This window comes from Pangasianodon hypophthalmus, chromosome 15 (assembly GCF_027358585.1).
Source record: "Pangasianodon hypophthalmus isolate fPanHyp1 chromosome 15, fPanHyp1.pri, whole genome shotgun sequence".
In the NCBI taxonomy this organism is placed as follows: Eukaryota; Metazoa; Chordata; class Actinopteri; order Siluriformes; family Pangasiidae; genus Pangasianodon; species Pangasianodon hypophthalmus.
Genome location: NC_069724.1, coordinates 20,514,765 through 20,538,406, shown reverse-complemented (window position 1 = coordinate 20,538,406; position 23,642 = coordinate 20,514,765). Strand labels below are relative to the sequence as shown.

The window sequence follows — 23,642 nt, the reverse complement described above, 5'->3', positions numbered from 1 at the left end:
ATACTGACATACTAATTCTGTACAGCTTCTTGATATTTAAAAAAGTCCATTGTTTACTGTTGTTTTGTGCTATTCAAGTAGTAACATAATACACCAACAGAATGTGTAATAGGACACACGTAAAACTAACTGTAAAGCAAAAATAAAACATGGTTCTTGTAAATAAAAAAGAAAGACGGCAAGGAGACCTGACAAGAATACATGCGTTAATACATTATGTATTTTTTTATATAGTTTTATAGCCATATTGCTACTTAAAGACAGAATGAACCTTGGGAAATTGTTGAACGGAATCTCAGACAGAGAACAATGGAAAAAATAAGGCTTGGAATTACAGGAAATAAGCATGAGAAAATACAGGGTACAAAAACTAAAGAGGATGAAACATGAGACAAGTGAATACAATAAGTGACGTGAACCTTAAAAGTACTTAACGTCTTTAGAGTCTTAAAATTAAAGAGGAACTAATACTACAACAAATAGCATGTGGTGCTGTTACCACAGGCAGCACAAAGTGTGTCCAAGAGTCTTCTTCTGTGTACCCAGTATGATAATGTCAGGTAGCATACCACTGGCAAAGCATGAGAAAGCATTTTTTTTTCAGCCTTGCTTGTGATTTGCTTTGGAGACATTCAGAGTGAATGTTCTGGTCAAACTAATGTAGAGAACACAGGCAACCTCAAACATACCACCTTACACATAATGTGTAAAGCCGAGAGCTCCAGTTCCCAGTGGGATTTGGAACGACCCTTGTGTAGAGGGAATGAAGAGATAATGTAAAGGAGCACATGCGTGAGTGAATATATGAGAAACAATGTGTCTTTATTAAATGATGCAAACATAGAAGAATTTTAGAGAGCATTGTAGGTGTTGAGGCTCAGATGGTGCACCAGTATGTGATGCAATGTAAATTTTTATTAAATAATCATTCTTAATTATGCACCCTCATTTGGCATTTTAATTAGGAATTAAGAAAAACATAAGCATTCAAACCTCATATATTAACTGATTTATAATAATAAACAAGGAATTAGATTCTTAATGGTAGAAATGCACATTAAAAAAATAATACATGGATCTACACGTTTAAATTAAGGGCACAATTTCCACTTAAGTAAAATATGTAGCTTTTACATATTGAAATTATGTCCATGGTACATATTACATATTTTTACTTAAGTGTAAAAATCTGACTTTAATTTCCATGAATTATTTGTTTAAGTATAAAATTGTAGTTACAGTGGATGAATTCTGGCAAACAGCCAAAAAAGACCTATAAAATGAAATAAAATACCTTGTCACTTCTACTTTGATATGCTTTATTAACTCATTTTTATTATTTATTATAAAAACAGAACTGGTCGAACATCTTTATAAAGTTGTTTTACAAAATATACATTTTACTTTCAGCATTATTTTATCTCCAACACACACACACACACACACATGTGTACTGTATATCCACAATTTTCATATGTAGACTTTAATAGGTATCTTATGAAAAAATCTATGCAGCAAACTTGACCCAAACGAAACAAATGAATGAAGAAAACAGCACAAAACCTGGAACGGTTCCGAGTTTAGTATTCTGACCCCGAATGCCTTCTGAATGCCTTTCTCATGCTTTTTCATGGGCTGATCTTACGGATGCTTCTCACTCGCAAAGTGAAGTTCCTTGACACCCCCAGTCTGATCAATTCCTGCTGAAGCTGGCAAAAAAGTGAATCATTCATAGAAAAGCAATGTAAAGCTCCTTTATATATAAAGTAAGAGTAAGATAAGAGTAAGATATTCCTTTATTTGTCCCGCAGTGGGGAAATTGCATTTAGCAACAGCAGGGGTACAGTACAGAAAGAGTATGCACACAAGAACAAGGTAGATTAAAAACTATTCTGTACATAAATGGCTTAAATAGTGCTAAAAGCAAAAATCCTAACACAAAACAAAAAAGGAGAGGGGTATATACACATAAGTACAGGTTGGTTGAGAATAGTGTAGCTTGCCAGTGTGACGTGTGACGGTATTGCACATTAAAATATTGCACACTGATATTGCACATAAATGTGAGTGTAAATACTGCACTGAGAGTTTATAAATAAATAAATCAGCACACATAAATATGCCACATCCAGTTCAACTGCAATGTTCATTATATTAGACAACATTAGACAACATTTCCTTAGAGTTTTGTTTCAGTTATTATTAGACATTATCTAAAGACTAAATATGACATTAATTGCCTTATAGGAGACAAGCATGAAAGCAGAAAGGTTACTCACTTCCATCAACACCAGTTCTTTAATCTGAGAGTCCAGCATGTTTCCCCTAACTTTAATTTTCATCTGCAGTCCTATCACAGCATCTGTGATAAAACTACAGTATTATAGAATGAACACAATCACATAATGCTTGACATATGCAATTTCTTGCACAATATGCATTGCTTTAAGCTAAAAAGCTGTTCTTATTTGTTGTATATATAAAAAAAATCTTATTTGTTGTATATATTTGGAAATACATTGTTATTGAGCATTAACTGGTTATTAAAATTATAAACTACAATTTTCTCAGTTGCATGTTAAATCTACTTCAAAAAATTAGATATTTAAGTTTAAGAACATGCTTCTCCTTACCTGGAGTGGATACTGCAAAAGTAAAAGTAAGACATAATTAGAATTTATATGAACATGTGGAACTCTCTTCAGTGTAAACATATGCTTTTAATTCTTATTATTATGCAGAAAAGACTCACCACTGTAGCAGAAGAAAGGGAAACTGGCTAAGCAGTTCTCATCAGTCCATTTGCCAGTATAATCCATAGCAGTGCAGTGTTGATTTCCAGATAGTCCATATGAATACAAACCATTATCAGGTTCAGATATTGGGTATGCTTGAATCTCTGGTCTCCAGTATGCGAAAGTCGAGTTGCTGTGATCTGACCATAATCGGTTCCGATAGAGACCTATCCATACCTCAAAGCCACCTGTGATGCTCAGTATCTGCTGAAGCTCAGTCTCATTCCTCACACTGGCCAGGTCGGTGTGTTTGGCTCTGCAGAAACTCTGAGCTTCTTCCCACGTCATTCTTTCAGAAATCCATACATATGTGTTGTTTTTACCTGAGGTAGTGAGCAATGTAATAGTCATATTTTCATTTTCCTTGGAAACTAATAATACTAGATGTTAACAAGAATAATGTATAGAGTATGCTGTTAAGGTATATGGACCAGTGTTTTCTAATCCTCAGGAATCTCCCATACCAGTCAATGTTTTTTTGTAAAGGTAAAGTTTATGGTAGTAAATTGTATTGCATCAGCTAAAAACTAGCATTTAAATGGATGGTACTTGTAACTTATATATATATATGTGTGTGTGTATATATATATATATATATATATATATATATATATATATATATATATATATATATATACACTGTTTATTTTGATATAGAGATATACCTTATTAAATATTGCTATTTGATTCAATTATGTCAATCACAGAAGAAGAAGTTTAATAGAACTCAAATGAGAAAACTCAAGAAAACACTCCTTTATTTGTAATGAGCACATTATATTGGCTAAGTTTGCTGGCTAATTACAATGGCTATTTATGATTACTGTAGCTAGGTGACTATAGCTACTTATGCTAAGATAAACAAAGTATTCGAGCATTTGTCATCTCTACCTAGGCTTCACCATTCACTAGCTAGTTTTAGCTCAAAACTAATGTCACAAACTTTTGTTTCTGTTTAAAAAGCATGATAGGGTTTTTTTGTTTTTTTTTCCTGACCAGAGATGAATTTTTTTTATCTTTCAAATGCCACAGCGTCATTTTGCCAAAGCCATCCAGTGACAAAGTATGACTAGGCCTCAGACTCTCAGCAGTGTACAGAAATGAATTGTGAGATATGTTAAGGTCTGCAAATGTTAGATATGACTATGTCTGGGCTAATTTCAGGTGTGTATATATCTTTCCTGGGGCTTGGTCTGGATCAAAATGTATGGTCAAAGCTTTTTGTATGCTTCTTGGATGTTTTTTAAATTCTCCACCATTGTTTTCCTGCTGATTGTCATAAATTATGGCCATAAATATGCTGCCTATGAAAAAGTTCATGTGACTGAAACAGGTCAGTAGGTATGTTTTTGTAAGGTGAGAGGTAACCATTGGATCTGGACTAAACCCTCACGGGAGGAACATTCGAAAACTTCACACAGACAGCAACTCAAGCTCAGGATCAAACCAGGAGCCTGGAGCTGTGGGACAGCAACGTTAGCTGGAGCGACACCATGCTGAATGTTTTGTATTAGCATTTCCTTATTCTGATGGTATCAGTTTGAATAAACATTTACAAATCTATGTATTCTTCTTTTAAAATATTGTGCTTCAGACATCTTCAGTTACAGTAAATATTTCAGTAAATATGTGAACCAGTTCTAGGGAAGTAATTTTGACATCATTGTCCTAATATGGATTTTGAAATAAATAATTCAACAGATGCATTTTCCACATTGACACTGACAAGGAAAATAACACTGAGAAAACCGTGAACGTGAAGCAGTCTTCTGTGCAGCCAGTTGTGTGGCTGTAAGTCATTATATTTTCTGGTAACTAATATCTGGCAGGATCGAGAACAAATATTCCCACTTATGCTGCCTACTGAAAAAATATTTTTGGCTTATCTTGTAAATATGGTCATATACCATCAAAAGGAAAAATAAGTAAATAGAACAAAGTGTTAGGTAAGAAATATTTTTTCTGCACTTACTGTTAAAGCACACAAATCCCAGTCTCTGAGTGCACCGCTGATCAAACCATTCCCCTGTGTTGTACATGGAAACACACAGTTCTTTTCCATTGTAGTTATTGGGTTCTTGGTACCATCCTCTGAACTCTCGCTCACCCTCCTTGTAGAAAGCATCATCATCCAGAGACCATCTCCAGTCATCCAGATTATCAAACAATCCAATCCAGGCTAAACCTGAGTAGCTGCCATTTACTGTGTTAAGGAGACTATTCATTTCTTCCATGTTATCAATGGTAGCCAGGTCACTGTAAATCTCTCGGCAGTATCTCTGTGCTTCAGTCCAGGTCTTATTTTCACTGACAAAGTGATACTGATGAGAGATTGATGGCATTGCTACAAAGTGCAACACAATTGTGAGTTATACACTATACACTTTGTAGTTAAATAATGAAAGATATATATATTTTTTTATTTTATTATAAAACAGGAATCTACTCACAACTGTAGCAAAAGAATGGAAAAGCTTGACCGCAGTTTTCATCTGACCATTTCCCAGATTCAGTGGAAACAGCAGTACAGTATTCTCTCTGTCCATAATTATCAGGTTGCCCTGGATACCAGTTGCTGAACGAAGAGTTGCTCTTATCTGACCAAGACTTCGTACTGTACAGACCAATCCATACACTGTTACCGTAATTATAATTATATAATAATGATCTTATCTTCTGGTTCTCAATCTTGTTCCTCACACTGATCAGGTCTGTGTAATGCTCTCTGCAGTAGCTCTGAGCTTCAGTCCAGCTCATGTACTGATTAATAAGGACATAACTTTCACTGGCATTTACTCTCCCTATAATAGACAAATGTAATATTTAACAATTTAGAGGGAAAGTGTACAGTATGAATTCTTTTGTATGTAAGATATGTAGGACTGCTGTACTCACCATCAAAGCAGATGAATGCCATTGGGACATAACAAGAAGCTCCCCACCATATTGCATCAAAACCTGAATAGTATACACACAAACTATTTCCAAACCAGTTCCTCTGTTTGTATTTAAACCAGTTTCGAAAGCTTCTCTCTCCCTCCTTGTAGAAAAGATCATCATCCAGAGACCATTTCCAACTGTTCAGATCATCATACAGTCCAATCCAGGCTAAACCAGAATAGGTGCCATATACTGTGTCAAGCAGCCTTTTCATGTCCTCCATGTTATTAATGGTGGCCAGATCGATGTAATTCTCTCTGCAATAACTCTGGGCTTCAGTCCAGGTCTTATTCCCAGTGACAAAGTGATACTGATGGGTGCATAATGTTCCTGTGCAGAATTCTTTAAACAATTAAAAGAATAGCATCATTATATTTCCTGCAACATCCAATGCATATGAGTATTATTATCCATGCAAAATTTGTATTTTGATATTGTACCTATTTATATTAAATTCAGTTAGCTGGTGTATTAGAATTCTTGAAAATGATTTCCTTAGGTTGTTTTATTGGCATAACTGGAAATCAGTGTGCATATTTTATGGAATTATGTTGGTTTATCTAACAAATCATAACCGTTTTGGACTAATCAAAACTGTTGAATGATTGCACATTCTCAGTGTGTGAGTGTGTGTGTTTCACCAGTAAAAATTTCACCAGTAGAATTTTTTTTTATTGTTTTGACTTTTCACCCCAAAAACTACAAAATATGCCTGAAAAGTTCAATGTTATTACTGAGGAATATGAAAAATGTATTTGATATTTAGTGAGTTAGACTATATATAAAGATTAATGCTTTGAGATGTGCCTCAAATGAAAAGTGTAATATCAGGAAAATGTTATATTATTATTATTATTATTATTATTATTATTATTATTATTATTGGCTGGCATTAATTCCAACTAAGCAGATGCCACAACTATTTATACTTTAATTGACTGGCATTGATCTTCAAATGAATGGCAAGTGTTTCCTATTTTGTGTGAAAAATGATGCCAATCTGGCCATTTATGGATAAGATTTAAGATACTTGGTGTAAGGGAAAAGGTGTAAAAATAAACTCACTGCTATAGCAGATAAAAGGGATTGTGGTTAAGCAGTTCTCATCTGTCCACTGCCCTGCATCTCTGAGTGATACAGCAGTGCAGTGCTGATCGCCATGTTCCCAAAGAACATAAAAACCATTGTCTGGTTGTTCAGTAATATAAGAGGTGGCTGGTCTCCAGTTTTCATATGTGGAACTGTGCTGGTCTGACCAGAGTCTGGTCCTGTATAAGCCAATCCATGCTTCAGAGCCACCTGTGAGGTTGAGGATTTTTTTATTATCTGCTTGATTCCTCACACTGGCCAGGTCTTTGTAATGCTGTCTGCAGTAATGCTGAGCTTCTGCCCAGCGCATGCCCTGGTTAACCCAGGTGTAACCTTCTGTTACATTTCTTCCTGTAATAGAGGAAATGTTGTGCTGAATAAAATACACAAAGTAAAATTCACACAGTTCATCCTAGTTAATTCACGCTATATTCTCACCATCATAGCAGACAAAAGTCTTATAATCGTTACAATCTCCATCAGACCATTTCCCATCAGAACGGATATAAACACACAGCTCTTTTCCATTGTAGTTATCAGGTTGATGGTACCACCCCCTGAACATTTTCTCCCCTTCCTTGTAGAACCTATCATCATCCAGAGACCATCTCCAGCTGTCCAGATCATCATATAGTCCAATCCAGGCTAAACCTGAGTAGCTGCCATTTACTGTGTTAAGGAGCTCGTTCATTTCCTCCATGTTATCAATGGTAGCCAGGTCAGTGTGATTCTCTCGGCAGTACCTCTGTGCATCCAGCCAGGTCTTACTTTCATTTACAAAGTGGTACACATGGGAAGATGCTGATGATGTTGCTAGAAAAGCAAAATAAAAATGTCAGTTATATTTATCCTTTCTGTTGGAAAATGATAGATTACATAGGTGTTTCTAGCATTTTCTAGCATTTTTTTAGATAGGTTTCCATTTTTATATGTAAGTAATACTGATTATCTGTACAGGTTGTATATGAAAGGTTTGTTTATAACAAGAATGAAATTTACTCACCATTGTAGCAGAGAAATGGGAAAGTTTGACTGCAGTTTTCATCTAACCATTTCCCAGAATCAGAATGATTAAATGACACAGCAGTACAGTATTCTCTCAGTCCATAATTATCTGGTTGTCCTGGTTTCCAATTGCTGAAAGAGGAGTTGCTTTTATCTGACCAAGACCTGGTTCTGTACAGGCCGATCCACACAATGTTATAATGAGCAAAATGATGATATAATAATGATCTTATCTTCTGGTTCTCATTCTCGTTCCTCACACTAGTCAGATCTGTGTAATGTTCTCTGCAGTATCTCTGAGCTTCAGTCCAGGTCATGTACTGATTAACCACGACATGTATTTCACTGGCATTTACGCTCCCTAAAAGACATAGTTGCTATGTTTAACAACTAAAGAGAAAGTGCTCTACATTAGTCATTTTTTTTTCTAAAACATTTTAATGAAAAATAGAAATATCTGCCATACTCACCATCAAAGCAAAGGAATGGAAGCATCACAGAGCAATAATTCTCCTGCCAGACTCCATCAAAAATTGAAAAGACTGTACACGATCTATTTTCATACAAGGTCTCGGGTTTCTTTATATACCAGTTTCTAAAGCTTGTCTCTCCCTCCTGGTAGAAGGCATCATCATCATCCAGAGACCATTTCCAGCTGTTCACATCATCATACAGCCCAAGCCAGATTGGGCTGTTGTTCCTGATGTCTACTGTTTTAATAAGAGCCAGTTCTTCTTCAGCATTATCAACACTGGCTAAGTCAACATAATTCTCTCTGCAGTATCTCTGTGCTTCAGCCCAAGTTTTATTCTCCTTAATGAAGTGATACTGACGAGAGAGACAGACCCCAATAGTGCAAAACCCTGTTTAAGACACAATGGTAGTTTTGCATATTAAACACAGTTTGAGATATAATAACACATACATAGTATATAACAACATGTGAAGGTTTTAACTATGTTAAAGTGTATTATTCTTATAGATATTCTTCTTATAATTAAATACATATACTGTACGTTATCATAGGCATATATATGCATATATATATATATATATATATATATATATACATATACACACACATATGTGTGTTCATGAAAACTTTTCACACAATTACTAAATCTACATCATGAACTCTCAAAGAGAAGTTATTTGGGTTACTGAAGTTGTACCATAATACACACATACATATATTTTTAGGTCACTGACCTAAGAGCAGCAAAAGATGAAACATGGCTCTGGCAAAATACAAGAAAAAAAGAATTGATGGTTAACAGAAGTATGGCAGGAATACATGCAGTAGTAATACATGTGCTTTATAGATGGCATGAAGAGCTGGTGCAGAATATTTCACTAACAATCTATTTGGGCAAAAGCAACTGCAACAATCCCAATATAAATTCTGAAGCCAACTTCCCGTGAACGGATGGTACATGACAGCGACATGGGCACTATAGGTGTAAGTCATAATAATAACAAAAAGAAGAAAAGAAGAGCAGCAAGAATAAAGAAAGAAATGGAAGATAGAAAGAAAACAGCAAAGAATTCTTCTTATTGTATTTAATAATGTTAATAATAGTTGATGAGGTTGTTGTAAGAGTAATAGTACTGATAATATAAATATTCCTCTTTGCATGTTATACATTGCATCTATTCTATGTTATTTTGATGTGGTTTAGGCTTTTGAGCTTGTAATATAATATGGAAAAAACATACTACTGTAAAGTACAGCAAATCTGAAAGCCTAGTTCTTATGAATTATGATTATGATTATACAGCAATACATGTTTTACATAAATTATAAACATTTCGACTTTTTAGCCTTATTACTGAAAATAGTACAATTAAGTCTCCTTTTTTTTTAAAATGATATACCTCATAGTCTTTTGCCCTTGTGTCATGTCCTCTCTTTTCCTTTCCACCAATTGATAGCATTGCCCTAATAAAACTGAATAAGTATTCTGAGCAAGCCTGTATAAGTTTCATAGAACGTGGGAGGGATTTGGTGGGAGGTGAACAAACTGGTTCTTCATCTCAGCACACATTAACATCACAATAAAGGTGTCAAATGAAGAGAAAGAGTCCATGACCATTAAAGTACTAAATATCTAATACCTCATAAATACTGGCAGTCAAACAGAGCTGAGGTCATTTATAAGAAAACGGACAAAGATTTAGAAACATTTAGAGAAAAGAAAATATTAAAACCTAAAAAAAAAAAGGTATTTTGAACATATTCAGACATATCACTTACAAAATGAGAGAGGCATGCGGAAGGCAGTCTAGGGTGGCCTGCATTTACAGGAACAACTGTACTTGAGTGACACTGGGGTCACGTTCACCATTTATTATTTTTTTTCTATTTAAGTTAATACTGAGATACTAATTCCTTACAACTTCTTTATATTTAAAAAATTCCACTGTTTACTGTTGTTTTGTGCTATTCAAGTTGTAACATAATACATCAACATAATTCGTAATATGACACACATAGAACTAACTGTAAAGCAAAAATAAATGAATAAATAAAACATGGCTCTTGTAAATAAAAAGAAAGAATGAGACCTGGCAAGAACACATGCATTGCATTAGGTAAAAAACTGAGGTTTTTGTAGCTTTACAGACTAGTGAACCTTAGCTAAACATTAATCAGCATCGGAGAGAACAAGAGAAAAATAAGAGGCAAACACAACAAACAAGAAACCCAGAACTAAAAACCCTATAAAAGGAAACCAAGGCTTGGAATTACAGGAAATAAGTATGAGAAACCACAGGGTACACACACTACAGAGGGTGAAACATGAGACAAGTGAATACAATAAGTAAAGTGAGAAAGTACTTATCTAGTTTAGATGCTTAAAATGAAATATGAACCTATTAAACCTATTATAAACCTATTAAAATATGGACTTAAACCTATAACCTATGGTGCTGTTACCACAGGAGGAACAAAGTGTCTCTAAGTGTGACCGTGAGTCCTTTTCTGTGTACCCAAAATGATAATGGCAGGTAGCAGGCCACTCACAATGCATGAAGACGTGCATTAAGAAATGTTATGTACTAATTTCCCAGTGTGATTTGCAGAATTTTATAGGGGGGAACCTTGAAGAAATGTAGAAATGATATAAAGGAGAAACAGTGTGTGAATAAATGAGACACCATATGAGTTAAATTGCATTTCACATAAGAAAAATAAGACTAAATAGCCTACAGAAGGTTGGATGCTAGTGATGAGAGTAAAGATGTGTGCCTTTTTGATGCTATGACTTAGATGGCACACCGGTATGTAGGTTCTGCACTGTAAATTTCATTAAATAATCAGTATTAATTATGAACCTTAATTTATTTTTAATTATTTTAATTAGGAATGAAAATATTTTTTTAATTAAATTATAAATGAAGGGAAAATTATTCATGCCTTAAGGGCATTATGTGTTTGGGTTTTTGGCCAAAAATTGGGTTTTGGCCAAAATTTGATTTCTGCCTGTAAAATTGCTTGATAGCTCAGCTTTAAGGAACCATGAAAGTATTTCACCAAGATGAAGCAGAATTTTTTTTATTTAGTTTCTAATCTTGCATGCCTGCAAAGATCATGTTATATCTGGAGCCAGTTTAAAAATGCAGTGGCAAAATCAGTCAGTCTTACTAAAACGTAAATCTAATTAAGTTAGCTAAGTCTGATTTCCTCACACAGTGAAGTCCACCATTGATCAAGTTGTATGTGCCATAGCGAAATGGAAATAAGCCAAATAAACTCAATTTGCGATGCTTCTGTGCTACAGTCTAAAAGGAATCATTTCACTTTAGGAAGTAAGCACATTTTAAAAAGCTGTAACATAGATGAGATACATAAAACAGAAAAATATTTCTACAAATCAGCTATTAGCTACAAATTGGGCTATCCTTTTTGGCCCTTTGGCCCTAGAGATGTGAGCACACATATTGGTGGACAGTATATGTGTCCACAATGCTCATGTCCTCTAAGTGATAGAGGAGATATTACTGAAGTTAAGTCTCTTACAGTGTTCATCTCAAATGACCAGACCCAAGTGGATGCACAATTGAGCAGACTTGGTGCCCAGAGGATCTGTCCTTACCATTGTCATTTACATAGAGTACTTCCTTAACATGGCCACAATGATATGGTTGGATAATTATGCATTGGGTCATTAGACACCTGAGTGAATTTACTAAGAATAAGCTACAGTATGTTAAACTTTCCATCAAACCCTCGTACAGTATCTAACCATAACTTTGTTGCTATGGCTGCCATCTCTAGTCAGGAGTAACCTCACTGATTGGTTTATAAGCAAGACCTCTGTGTCTTTTAATGCTGGGAGACACTTGAACCATTTTCTCTCAGGAGCAGCAACCAGTTCGTTGGCACCTGGCATTCAGGTGACTGAGTTTAATTCTGAAGATGTGCTTGACTCTTGCTCTTTTTCCTTATCCTTGTTGTAATGTCTTTGCTGGGAATTGCCTATGCTGCCCAGTCTCCTTGGACTAGTGCTAGCTGTACTTCTTGCTCCATCTTGTTGTTTTCTGAAGAGGTTGTGAAAGGTTGGCCTAGGCTTGATTAGAAAAAAGGCTCTCAGACCCTACCAGGTCTAAGGGGAAACCTGAAGTAATATTTCACCCAGCATGGGTGGGTTACTTTGGCCTGTGAAAAGGGTTATGAGTCTGTAAATATGGATGGAGGTTACATACAAAGAGAGAGCTTCTTCAAGCCCTGCTCCATCCCTACATTGAGACAAACAAAAAAAATTCACTGCATTTATTTAATTGAATTGTTGACATTGCTTCCGTGTGAATTGTTTGATTTTTTTAACAGAGCCATATAAAATTGATTCAACACAAAAAATAAAGTTAATTCGATATAAGTTAAACAAGTAACTCGGGCATGTTTTGAAGAACTCAGCATAATTAAATTATGTTATTTTCACATTATTCTACTTCTATTTCACTACGTTTTGATCATTTTGGTGATGATTTTTGTTTAAGGATATCCAGCATTGTTCAAGGATAAAATCCCACTGAGCAAGATTCATCACATCTAAGTAAACAACAATCTAGGCTTCCTTAAAATAATCATGTGGTTTTAAAAATCAAAGTTGGTTCCACAGAAGTTGCCTCTTGAAATGTTTCAGAAATGCATTGCTGAGAGCTTCTTGCAAGTAGTCCCAGAGCAGACTGCAACCAGGGCAGGATCCAGCTGGTTCTTGCTAGCTAATCCACCTTGATACTAAAAAAATAGTTAGTATAACAACATATCAGACAATATTTCAAATACATGATAAATGTCTATGTTAAAAACATGATAACTATCTACGTGACATTCTATCTTGGTAATTGTTTCATCACTTGATGGATGTGTTTAGAATCCGCCTTCTAGTGAAGGTAAGCTAGGTTCTAGGGTAGCTAATATGAGCTAACCTGACAGGGTGGTATGCTAATTTTTTTTTTTTTTTTTTTTTTTTGGGAAGGGGGGGGCTTTTGACTGCTGAACACAAGCTAACAAGCTAAAAAGTATCTTCATAACTACAAAATCAGTTTATGTAAAGGTCTGTTCATGAGCTAAGCAAAACTAGCCAGTACGATTTTGTGGACATTTTTGCATGCTAGTTAAGTCTTAGCTCATTATTTTAGGTAGCTACCTAACATAAGCCTAGATAGAGAGTTAGGTGTTTCTTATTGAAAATAAATTATTAAAAGGCATTACCCAACATAAGCTTGATTAGGTGATACAAACATACATATAAAGTACAAGTTTTATTGCATGAAAACTTCCTTGTAAACTGGACATAGACTTCAAGTCTCATGGCTGCTTCCTGAATTCAGACCAAAGGCATAAAATTACTGAGTCCTCTCCTATCTAGGTCAAAGCATTTTTATTACAGGTAATCGAATACTCATAGTCAGAGCACATGGCTGGTGTCAAAAATAGGCAGACAAAAACAGAAGTGGGAGTCCATTCTTAAAAACGCAAAACACTAGGTATGGGGAAAACATTATTAAAAGGAAAATAAAACTGAGAAAAACATGGCTCAACATTGCAACAGTTACAATTATAACACAACAGAAAAACAGAACAAGAAAATCAGTTGTGAAAAAAGCTGCAGGTGTTACTAATCAGAAGAGGGGTAACATTGAGGAAGACACTTCCATAGACAGACCCTTGACATTAGCTTGAACAACACATAGGGTACTGAATTAATAATAGTTTGTTTATATTACATAGACAGGTAATAACTGAATTATTTAATGTTGTGTTCACTTCTTTGTTTACATATGTATAAATAATGATACAGGAGACTTGTAGACTTGAGTCGCACATATTGTGAAGGATAGCACAAGTAATAGAAGTAGCTTCATGCCAAATGTGACTAATTTGTAAGATCCATTGTCCAATTAAGTGTAAACTCAGCTATAAAAGCAACAACAGCCATGCAGCTTACTGAAATTATTTTGCCCTGCATATACGCACTTCCGATTTTTATGAAAAGGCCCCAAAGCTTGGCCTCTGTAGGTGATATTTTGCCACTTTAGTACCAGCTGGTGTCAATAACATTAACTTTGGAGTCATAATACGGAGCAAGGAAAATAGCCCCCCTGGTGCCGCATATCTTCATTTATCTGAATGTCAGAGCCATCTGGGACACATAGCATGAGCACTTAAGGCAAAATGATATCTCACATGTCACTGAGCAAAACAGAGGCTGTTAATTCACTGACAAATACACTCACCAGCCACTTAATAAGGACACCAGTGTACCTGCTCATTCATGCAATTATCCAATCATCCAATCATATAGCAGAAGTGCAATGCATAAATCCATGCAGATAAAGGTCAAGAGATTTGGTTAATGCTCACGTATCAGAATGGACATCTCAGCAACTTTGACCATGGTATGGTTGTTGGTGCCAGACTGGCTGGTTTGACTATTTCAGAAACTGCTGATCTCCTGGGATGTTACCGCACAACAGTCTATAGAGTTTACACTGAGTGGTGCGAAAAGCAAAAAACATCCAGTGATTGGTGGTTCTGTGGGTGGATCCAATGCAACAAAGCCTTGTTGATGAAAGAAGGCAGAGGAAAATGGCCAGCACCATGGACACAACCTGCCTTGTAGGAATAGTTCAGGCTGGTGGTGGTGGTGTAATGACGTGGGGAATGTTGTTTTGGCACACATTGAGCCCCTTAATATCAGTTGAGCATGGATTGGCCAAAGAGTAAGAGGTTATTTCCCTGTCGAATCTACAGGATTGCTGTGGCAGAACTTTTGAAAAACTTAAACTGCAAGATATATACTGAGAGAACTTGTCCATTTTAAAGACAAAGAGTGGTCATGCTACATACTTATTATAGATTACATATCGATTCAATTATAGATTATATATGCAGATTATATATGCAGATTATAGATTATATGATTATATACCCTAGGTGAACTGAACTGACGTGAATGAAGTGGATAACAGCATTTAAAGGAAATTCATAATGACTCCCATTTTTTCACATTTTTGCTGATTTTCCAGGAAGCCTACCCTGAGACTTATGACAGCACTTTGTTCCAAGAAAAATCTTGCAAGTCATGTCAGTTGTGTTAATTGACGAGCCCCTGAAGCAGAGCTGAACAGTGAGATTATGAATGCTCATTTTCCCCTTCACTGCTTCTCAAGTCTCCCCATGGCCACAGGGCCTTTTTCATCACATCAGACATTACATTACAGCAGGACACTGCTAAATACCAGTAATAACGCAGCAGCACAGTGCCTGTTCAGTAATAAATGCTAAGCGGGATTTATATATAATTATTATTATTATGCTGATTATTGATGTGTGACATTTGTGCAGCTGGTACACAGGAAACTAAATGCACTTTATGTAATTCTTAGATGATTAATTAGAAATAGAGTACTGAATTATAGGCTGAATTTTGAAAGGGAGAGGGGTGTTGGTTGGAAAGGTCCAAAAATATTAAAAAACATACTTTCAAGCCAAAGGGAAGAAACCTTCTCATTAAGCTAACTACGACATAATTTTCATCTTGTCAAAATCATCCTCCTGGCTAGAACCATGCTAAAAATGAGCAACACTGGATGTCGAGAAATGCTAGCTCAATATCTGGAATGATCCCCATGACGTCAAAGATCTTTCCAGAAGCTGGATACCTAGGGACAGAGCCAGAATGTATGGGATAAGGTTCCATCAGAACCCATAGATCGGTTTCCCTGCGTAGATTCTCCTATATAGTGCAACCTTAGCATAACATTCCGTTGTATAACCTGAAGTATGACATTAATGAAGAATTTATGAATGCTATGCAGACCTTCATTCCATAGCTCATCTCAGAGCTCTGTACCAAGCTCATTCTCCCGAACTGCTTAAGGGGAAACAGTAAAATGAGAAGAAAACATTAAACCATGAAACCAGATGCTTTGCTGCAGATGGTTATGAACCAGGTTATCATTTGGCAGATTCTCATCAAAATCATCTTTGGCTTGAAAGTATGTTTTTTAATATTTTTGGACCTCTCCAACCAACACCCCTCTCCCTTTCAAAAGTCAGTCTATAATTCAGAAGAGGACTTTTTGAAACATGCATGTGTGCATGTTTTGTTTTCTCCTTTCTCTCCTTTTTCTGGTTTTCTTTTAATTTTTTTATGTCCTTTTTCTTTCATTGCCTTTTATCCCACCCTGGTAAATTAATATATTATTAACAAAGTTTTTATTGTCCTCTGAACAGGCATGATGGACAGTAGGGTTTTAAAAAAAAAGCTCTATCTGACATAATTGCAAACCTGAACATAACAGAAAAAAGTGAGAAGAGTGAATTTATTATGTAAATAATTGTATGGCACTTTGAAGAACAAGGACACTGTGCAGCTCTCTTTTTTTTTCTTGTTTTTTTTTTTTACATTAAATTGAAATTGGTTCCCCAAAAATCTTTGTTTCTTGTCAGACTGAATCCTGGAGCGCATGCTACCCCACAAGATCTCAGGATTTTTTAATCATACACAAAGTAAATTACCCATTTTTCAAGACAAAATTACACACTACTGAAAATATACAGTTGTAATATAGAGTTTGGATAAATTCACCATGTGAAGATTATACTTACCTCTCGCTATCTTTCCACTATTTTAATTAGGCAGTGTATGTGACAGGGGCTAATTAGCAGCAACTGACACACAGCTTAACGAAATCAAAATGAGCTCAGTCTCCATAAGCATGAATAACCTTATTTTTTCAATATACAGTAACAAAATGAAAACATTTAGACAGGCTTAGAACCCCCTGTCACATAGAAATAAGCATGCACTGTGTCAAGGATCTTATTTGGTTAATAATGTTCTGACTGAACCATTTCATCTCATATGATGGTGGAACTTTAAGCCTGGAACTGTAAGACTGTTAGCTCTTAAAAAGAAGACCATTTTCCAGTATCGGAGACAAAAAAGAGTTGGGCTCAAAGTTCAAGAATGCAATGCAGCTATACCATGCAGGTGCACTGAGTTACGACAGAGACTCGTCTAGTTAGCGAGCTACGAGATGACAAGCATGAGGATGTTAATGGTGGTATTAGCATGAAAGCTGAAGATTTGGAACTAAATTTGTTTGAGCAGAAAGCACAGATGAGGAGGCGAGAGAGCCGGACAGAATAAAGGACTAATGCACAGTTGCATCGCTCTCTTTAAGTAGAGATGAAGCAAGGGCTAATTCTGTGGCATTATGGGTAATGCAGGAAACCGTTATCCAAAGTGAAGATAGACCAACATGTCGATGTAAGATGTTTAAACTAAAAAGTCAACTCCAATCAATTTCATTAAAAAATAAATCTTAGACCCCACTGAAGCTAATCATGAATATTAATATGATAATATGATAATATGATATATATGAATATGATATATATTTAATATAATATGATTGATAAGATGATAAAAATTTACTGCAAACTTCAGTGTCTTGCTTTGCTCTGGCTCTCTGAATTGTCCATCAGTTTTATTTTATTATTCATCCTTTGTGGCAACCAATTGCAGAAATGGCTTTCATGCAATTCCACAAAGAATATTTCTGCAATTTGAACAATTACGAGGCTGTTTTCTCCTTCTTTCTTGATTACGAACACTCTTCAGTTCTATCAAGGTTTTAGATTTGAGAAGGCCTTCTTAAAGAACTTTTGATTAGACAGAAATGAAACAAATGGAGGGATGAAGGATGAATCTGTGTGATGTTAGAGACTGTGTGAATTAAATAGGAAACACCAGACTGGATGCTTAAAGAGAGTGAATCAAAGTTGGTGAAATGAAGTGTTCTTTCACTAATAAGTCTTCAGTTTTTTTTTTTTTTTTTTTTGATCGGTGGAAATAACCATCTATTTGAGACTATTTCCAGTCTGAGTCACTGTTAAGTGTCTACATGAGACAGTTCCAGAGATATCAACCAGATGTATTGCAATTTATTACAAAATAACACTTCTTTTGGACTATGTATTTACATAGCAACTCCATATCTTAACATCAGTGTATACACTACTACATGTTGTAACTCAAAATTATGTAAAAACAGCAGTCTTCTATTTCCTCAATAGAAAATTACAGATGAATTCATTAACAGGTGTTTTGAACTCTCTGCTGTCATACCCTTGGAAGCCACACCTCCCAGGTGATCACATAACATAATTTTTCTCAAGTTTCTGATTAAACAGACATCATTTGATGATTTTAATGATTTTTGATTGGTGCCATTGATGAGTCTAATTTAAAAATAGATAATAAATTTCCATAAACTGTTCATTTCTGACCAGAACAGCATTTGATCAGATCATAGAACTACAGAAGAAAGAAGGAGAATGCCAGTTTGCCATATCCCAAGTATGTGATTTATTTATCAACTGAGACCTTATCGCTCTGTCTCTCCAAATGAGATGATATCAGGAATGGCTTAATCTGGTGTCCAGGCACACTGTTTAGCCCCCTTGGGAGGTGGGAGCTGTCAGGACTCATTGTTACAGGAGAGGAGACGCGGCAAGGCCACATTTATTGGGGTGGAAAAAGCAAGATAGCAAGAGTGTGAGGGATAGTGGAAAGGAAGTAATGGGTCAAGTGGGGGAAATGAAAGGATTGCCAAGATAAATTTGAAGTGTAAAAGTAAAGAGCAGAAGAAAAAAGGATGAGTGACAGACAGTCAGGAACAGAGTAAATGAATTAATGCCAGAGGGAGTTTTGTATGGATAAGACATGCCTCGAGGGCTGCTTCAGGCCTTACTGTGATCAGTATCTGTCTACAGGTATTAAGCAACCGCAGACGTAGGCTTTTATACAAAATATATACCCTTTCCTTCCCTTACTACAGCATTTCAGGATGTTGATACTATACTATACAATATATAGTGCATTATATATCTTATTATATAATATCTTAAGATATCTATCATCAATATTGAGGAGCAGAACTCAAGTCCTGGAGAGCTGGAGTCCAGCACATATTTAGTACTAACACCATGGTCCTCAAGTTGGCATGCAGGGACTACTAGGGGTCTTTTAAGTATAACCCGGCGGGGCCATGTTGATGGTGGAGTCACTATTAACTCCTATTGATATATGTAGCTGTTAGAGTTATCGTTTAGTTAAAGATATATAATTTAAAAAATAATAATAATAAAATCCTAATAATAATGAAAGGTGCTGGGACTGGTGCTTGGACCCCTAATTACTCAAATACAACAGTCATTGCTATCAATTGAGACTGGAATTCCAATATTTTAATGAGTGAGCATGGGTATTTAGTGGAGAACCTGTGAAATCCCATGGATTTCAGGAAATTTCATGGGTATCCCATGATTGTACGATGGCACCATAGGCCCCCATGAAAATACATGGAATTCCCATGGTGACCTATAAATAACCATTGTAAAAGATCCCCTGAGACCCTGCAGCTTTAAAATATCCCATGAGACCTATCTAGTCTGCTTTTTTTATTATTAATAACTTGCCTGTCTAGTATGAACAGATTTTATTTATTGTAACACCATTTTTAAAATTTGAGATTAACCTATGGCAAGTCTGATGGTAGAGTGGTAAAATTATAAATATATACACTATAAAGTATGTTCTACTTATGTATATATTTATGTATGCTAGAACGTACACTAGAGTTGGACCTTTTTTAAGGTTTATATTTGAATATTTGCAGTAAGTATTTAAAATATGGCTCAATTTAAACGTACCTGAGACATAGCTTCATTACTTTCACTGTCAGAACGTGGCTTTTTGGAGTTCATCACAAGAAATGGGTTTCATGCAAGGAAAATAAATGGGTGGGGAAAAAAATCAATGAGCAATTCTTTCATTATTCAAGGTAGTGGCAAAAGGATGTGACTGGCAAACGTGTGCGGAGATGCCTGAGTGAGCAGACATCTGTGATGATGAAGAAGAAGAAAAATGGGATGAAACTCTGCTCTGTCAAAGCATGTTTCTGAAGAATACAGATGATGCCTTATCAGATACTGATTAGTGAAGTAATGGGCGTAACTTTGTTTTAAAAAGTTCTGGAGACAAGTAATAAAAGAATACAGCACAAAACTTGATTAATGACAGTTCCACTAGCTTGGTGTAAATTAAATCTGCATATGCAGTTGAATTTTTAAGCCACAAATACTTTCTCATCACAGAGCTGATCACTGATCACGTTCAGGAGACAGCACTTTTAATTCTTTCTCCATAACATTTACCCTAAGAGGCCAATTTACTGATAAAACGTGTTTTCAAGTGCTTTTTAGTCAATATCAGTTGCCAGGAGCAATCTTGTTTATAAATCCAGTAACTTCATGTCTTCTGTCTGCAATAAAGCTCTTTGGCAACCCTGTGAAATTTTAAAAAGTAGCCCAGAAGTCCACACACTGTGAGTTTTCTTCTCCAGGGAATAACTCAGGTTTCAAACCACGCCCAGACAACAAATGTACACCAAATGTAGCTCTACATTTGTTCAGGATCCACATAAGAGAGCAGGCCAGTGATCCAATAGAGAAAGAAAAATAAATAGAGGCAATCTATAAGAGGCAAACCTATATAGAACTGGCCCAGGTTAACAAAAAAAGTTAACATCTACCACAATTCTGTGCCAAATTTGGGCCAGATTTAACAAACTGAACCAAAACATTGGTGATAATAGTGAAAAAATGGTTTAATTTACTAATATATATTAGATTCAGCTTTATCTAACTTTCTCTAATTTCTGTAATACAATTTGATTTGTTGTTTAATAGATGTGTCCAATATGTGCAGTGTATGCACAGTACCTTCCGTAAATATTCATCCCACTTGAACTATAGTTACAACCAGGAATTGAAATGGATTTAATTTTTTTTTTTTTTTTTTTACCATTTGAACATTTGAAAGTGCAAAATATGTATATATTGTGACACAAAGATTGTGCAGGACACTGCATGCCATTAACAGCTGTTCGCTGTACTTGGTACAGGTTTACATTCCTGATGCAACAGCCAGGCCAATTTCATGTCTCCAATGGTCATCCAGTCCAGTGTCAGGCGGAAGAGACGGTGACAGTTGCAGGTTCAGAGTTTTATTCAAACAACACGCGAATTACAAATCCAAAATGTAAGGCAAGATCAAAGTCAGGATACAGGCAGTAGTCAGGCTATATGCAATCAGAGTAAACAGGGCAAAAGGCGAAGACATAAACCAAATCACCAGAAACCACTATGGCAAGAGAAAGGCTTGGTATCGCCAACCAAGCCATACTGTTGGCATGATTGTGTAAGTGATTCCAGGTGTGTATAATCAGTAGGATGGTGAACGTGAACGTGATAGATTTTGTGATGGCTGTTGGATGTTGTAATCTTCAGCAGCCGTGTTTGTAGGCCGCTGTGGGTTCTGGGAGTTGTAGTTGGCGGTCATGTTTGTACTCCACTCTGTGTGAAGCAACGCCGACTCCGGCATTGACGTAACAACCCGATATGTTTGCCATCAAGGACACCAGCTCTCTGAACAACACAATTTTTTAACACTTCCAGTAAACCTAGAATGATGGATTCTCTGTAAGTGTCTTTAAAAAGCAGTTGCTATATGTCTTCACTAGGATAAGAAATCATTTGGAAGGTATTATATAAGTTTAAAAGAAGATATGATATTAAAAAAGAATGTGACTGAGTGCATTGTCAAAAAAAAAAAAAAAAGGGATGGGAGCATAATCAGGCAATTTAAAAACTACTGAGGGCCACAACATCTTCATCATAAACAACACTCATGAGCTTACAGTATAAGTGAATCACATCAGTATTAAATCTTGATAGAAATACAAAAGGCTTTTCCACTCCTGATCCTGAAGTGCCCCTTTAGGGTATGAAGTGTGAACACCCAGATTAAAGTCATGTAGTGACATTAGAGTTGAGAAAAATGTACATTTTTGCATATTTGAGAGCCGAGATTATAGCAAATGATTTAGTAAAACAAAAATGATATATTGAGGAGTAAGCAAGCACGTGTGGCATGCAGAGTTAGCAGGGTTTGTTTGGCTTAAAGAATATATTTTGCTACTAATAACTTGATTATAACTGTACTCTTCAACAAGATATATTATCCAGTTTCTGCAATCAGGATAGTTTGTATAATTTGCTGCTAGGTTTGAAATACAGTGGGGTCCAAAAGTATGGGAACACTAGTGAAATGCTTCTATTTTGCATTCTTTTCTAATTTAATACAACAATTTTCATTACAAATTATAAATTTTGACAACAATTTGACTGAAAATTAGAATCATTGAAATATTTACAGGTATTTCAGAGTTTCTTAGTATTTGGTATGTCCCCTTTTTGCTTTGATGACAGTGTGCACTCGAGCTGATACAGACTCCACAAGTTTGTGCAAAACCTTATGATCCATTTGAGATGAAATCCATCGGAGTGTCAGCTGAACACATGCTTCAATACAAGAGATTAGACATGAGGAAATCTGAACTTTTGTACAAAGCACTGAAGACAGTCAATATCACAAATTGCTTACATTTAAATACAGACCTAGAAATAGTGCAGAATCATGAATATTAAATATTCAAGATATTAAACATTTACTTTCTTTGTTTTACGTATTTCAAAATTCTAAAACCTTCTCTTTATTTCCAATTTTAAATGAAAGAAAATCCCAGATTTTCAATGTGTTCGCAGACTTTTGGACCCCACTGTATGTACATGTGTATATATCTTCCAAGATTTCCATGATGCATCATTAATGTGCTGGCTGTGTTTTCAGATTTTCTGTTTTAAGGGGTTGTAAGATTGAACCTGCCTTATAGCTTAGTATGTGAAGGAATGGCGTTTTGTCATGTTTATCTGATTTTCATCCCAGGGTTAGCTGCGCAGGTGTAGCCAAACTTAAAAGATGAAACTGACTGGTTCTCACACCTCTCGCTGAGCACCTACCAGGTTTCAGATTATTGATGCAAGCCTACTGACCACTGGATACACACGTACACACACACTCACTCACACACACACTTCTTCTTTTGGTTCATTGTTATATGGAATATACTGTATAAGGAGAATAATTTCAGACCCCTTTTCTTAGCCATTTTTCTTAATGTATTCTACACGTATGCTGGCTTTTGGGTTCTTTGTAACCTGGTTTTCTCTCTTTGGACTGTGTATCATCACTTTACTTTAACTTTTATTTAGTTAATTTACTCTTACATCATTAGTTAATTGCTTTACTTTACTTATCTTGCTTTTACATGTTTTACTTTTCTTTACTTAATTTACTGAATTGCCAGTTTATCACTTGTTTGGATTGTTCT

At 35.6% G+C, this 23,642-nt stretch overlaps 1 protein-coding gene across 1 annotated transcript; it reads right to left on the bottom strand.

Moving 5' to 3' along the window:
- Window positions 1–1,372: 1,372 nt before the first annotated feature.
- On the bottom strand, window positions 1,373–9,748 carry si:dkey-11o15.4 (C-type mannose receptor 2). Its single transcript, XM_053239993.1, has 12 exons — window positions 9,705–9,748; window positions 9,039–9,067; window positions 8,300–8,692; window positions 7,828–8,190; window positions 7,263–7,637; window positions 6,801–7,175; window positions 5,691–6,077; window positions 5,246–5,596; window positions 4,768–5,139; window positions 2,749–3,118; window positions 2,280–2,373; window positions 1,373–1,709 (listed from the first exon to the last, which is right to left on the bottom strand). Exons 1-12 carry the CDS (start codon window positions 9,728–9,730, stop codon window positions 1,629–1,631), a joined length of 3,216 nt encoding a protein of 1,071 aa, XP_053095968.1. The 5' UTR covers window positions 9,731–9,748; the 3' UTR covers window positions 1,373–1,628.
- Between the last annotated feature and the right edge of the window lie 13,894 nt (window positions 9,749–23,642).

Excerpts from the sequence above, each read along its gene's own strand:
- si:dkey-11o15.4 (XM_053239993.1), bottom strand. The coding sequence starts at position 9,730 with ATGACACAAGGGCAAAAGACTATGAG. Across the intron at positions 8,191-8,299 it reads TCCATTCCTTTGCTTTGATG|GGAGCGTAAATGCCAGTGAA; the intron begins GTGAGTATGGCA and ends TATGTCTTTTAG. Across the intron at positions 5,140-5,245 it reads TCCATTCTTTTGCTACAGTT|CAATGCCATCAATCTCTCAT; the intron begins GTGAGTAGATTC and ends TGCACTTTGTAG.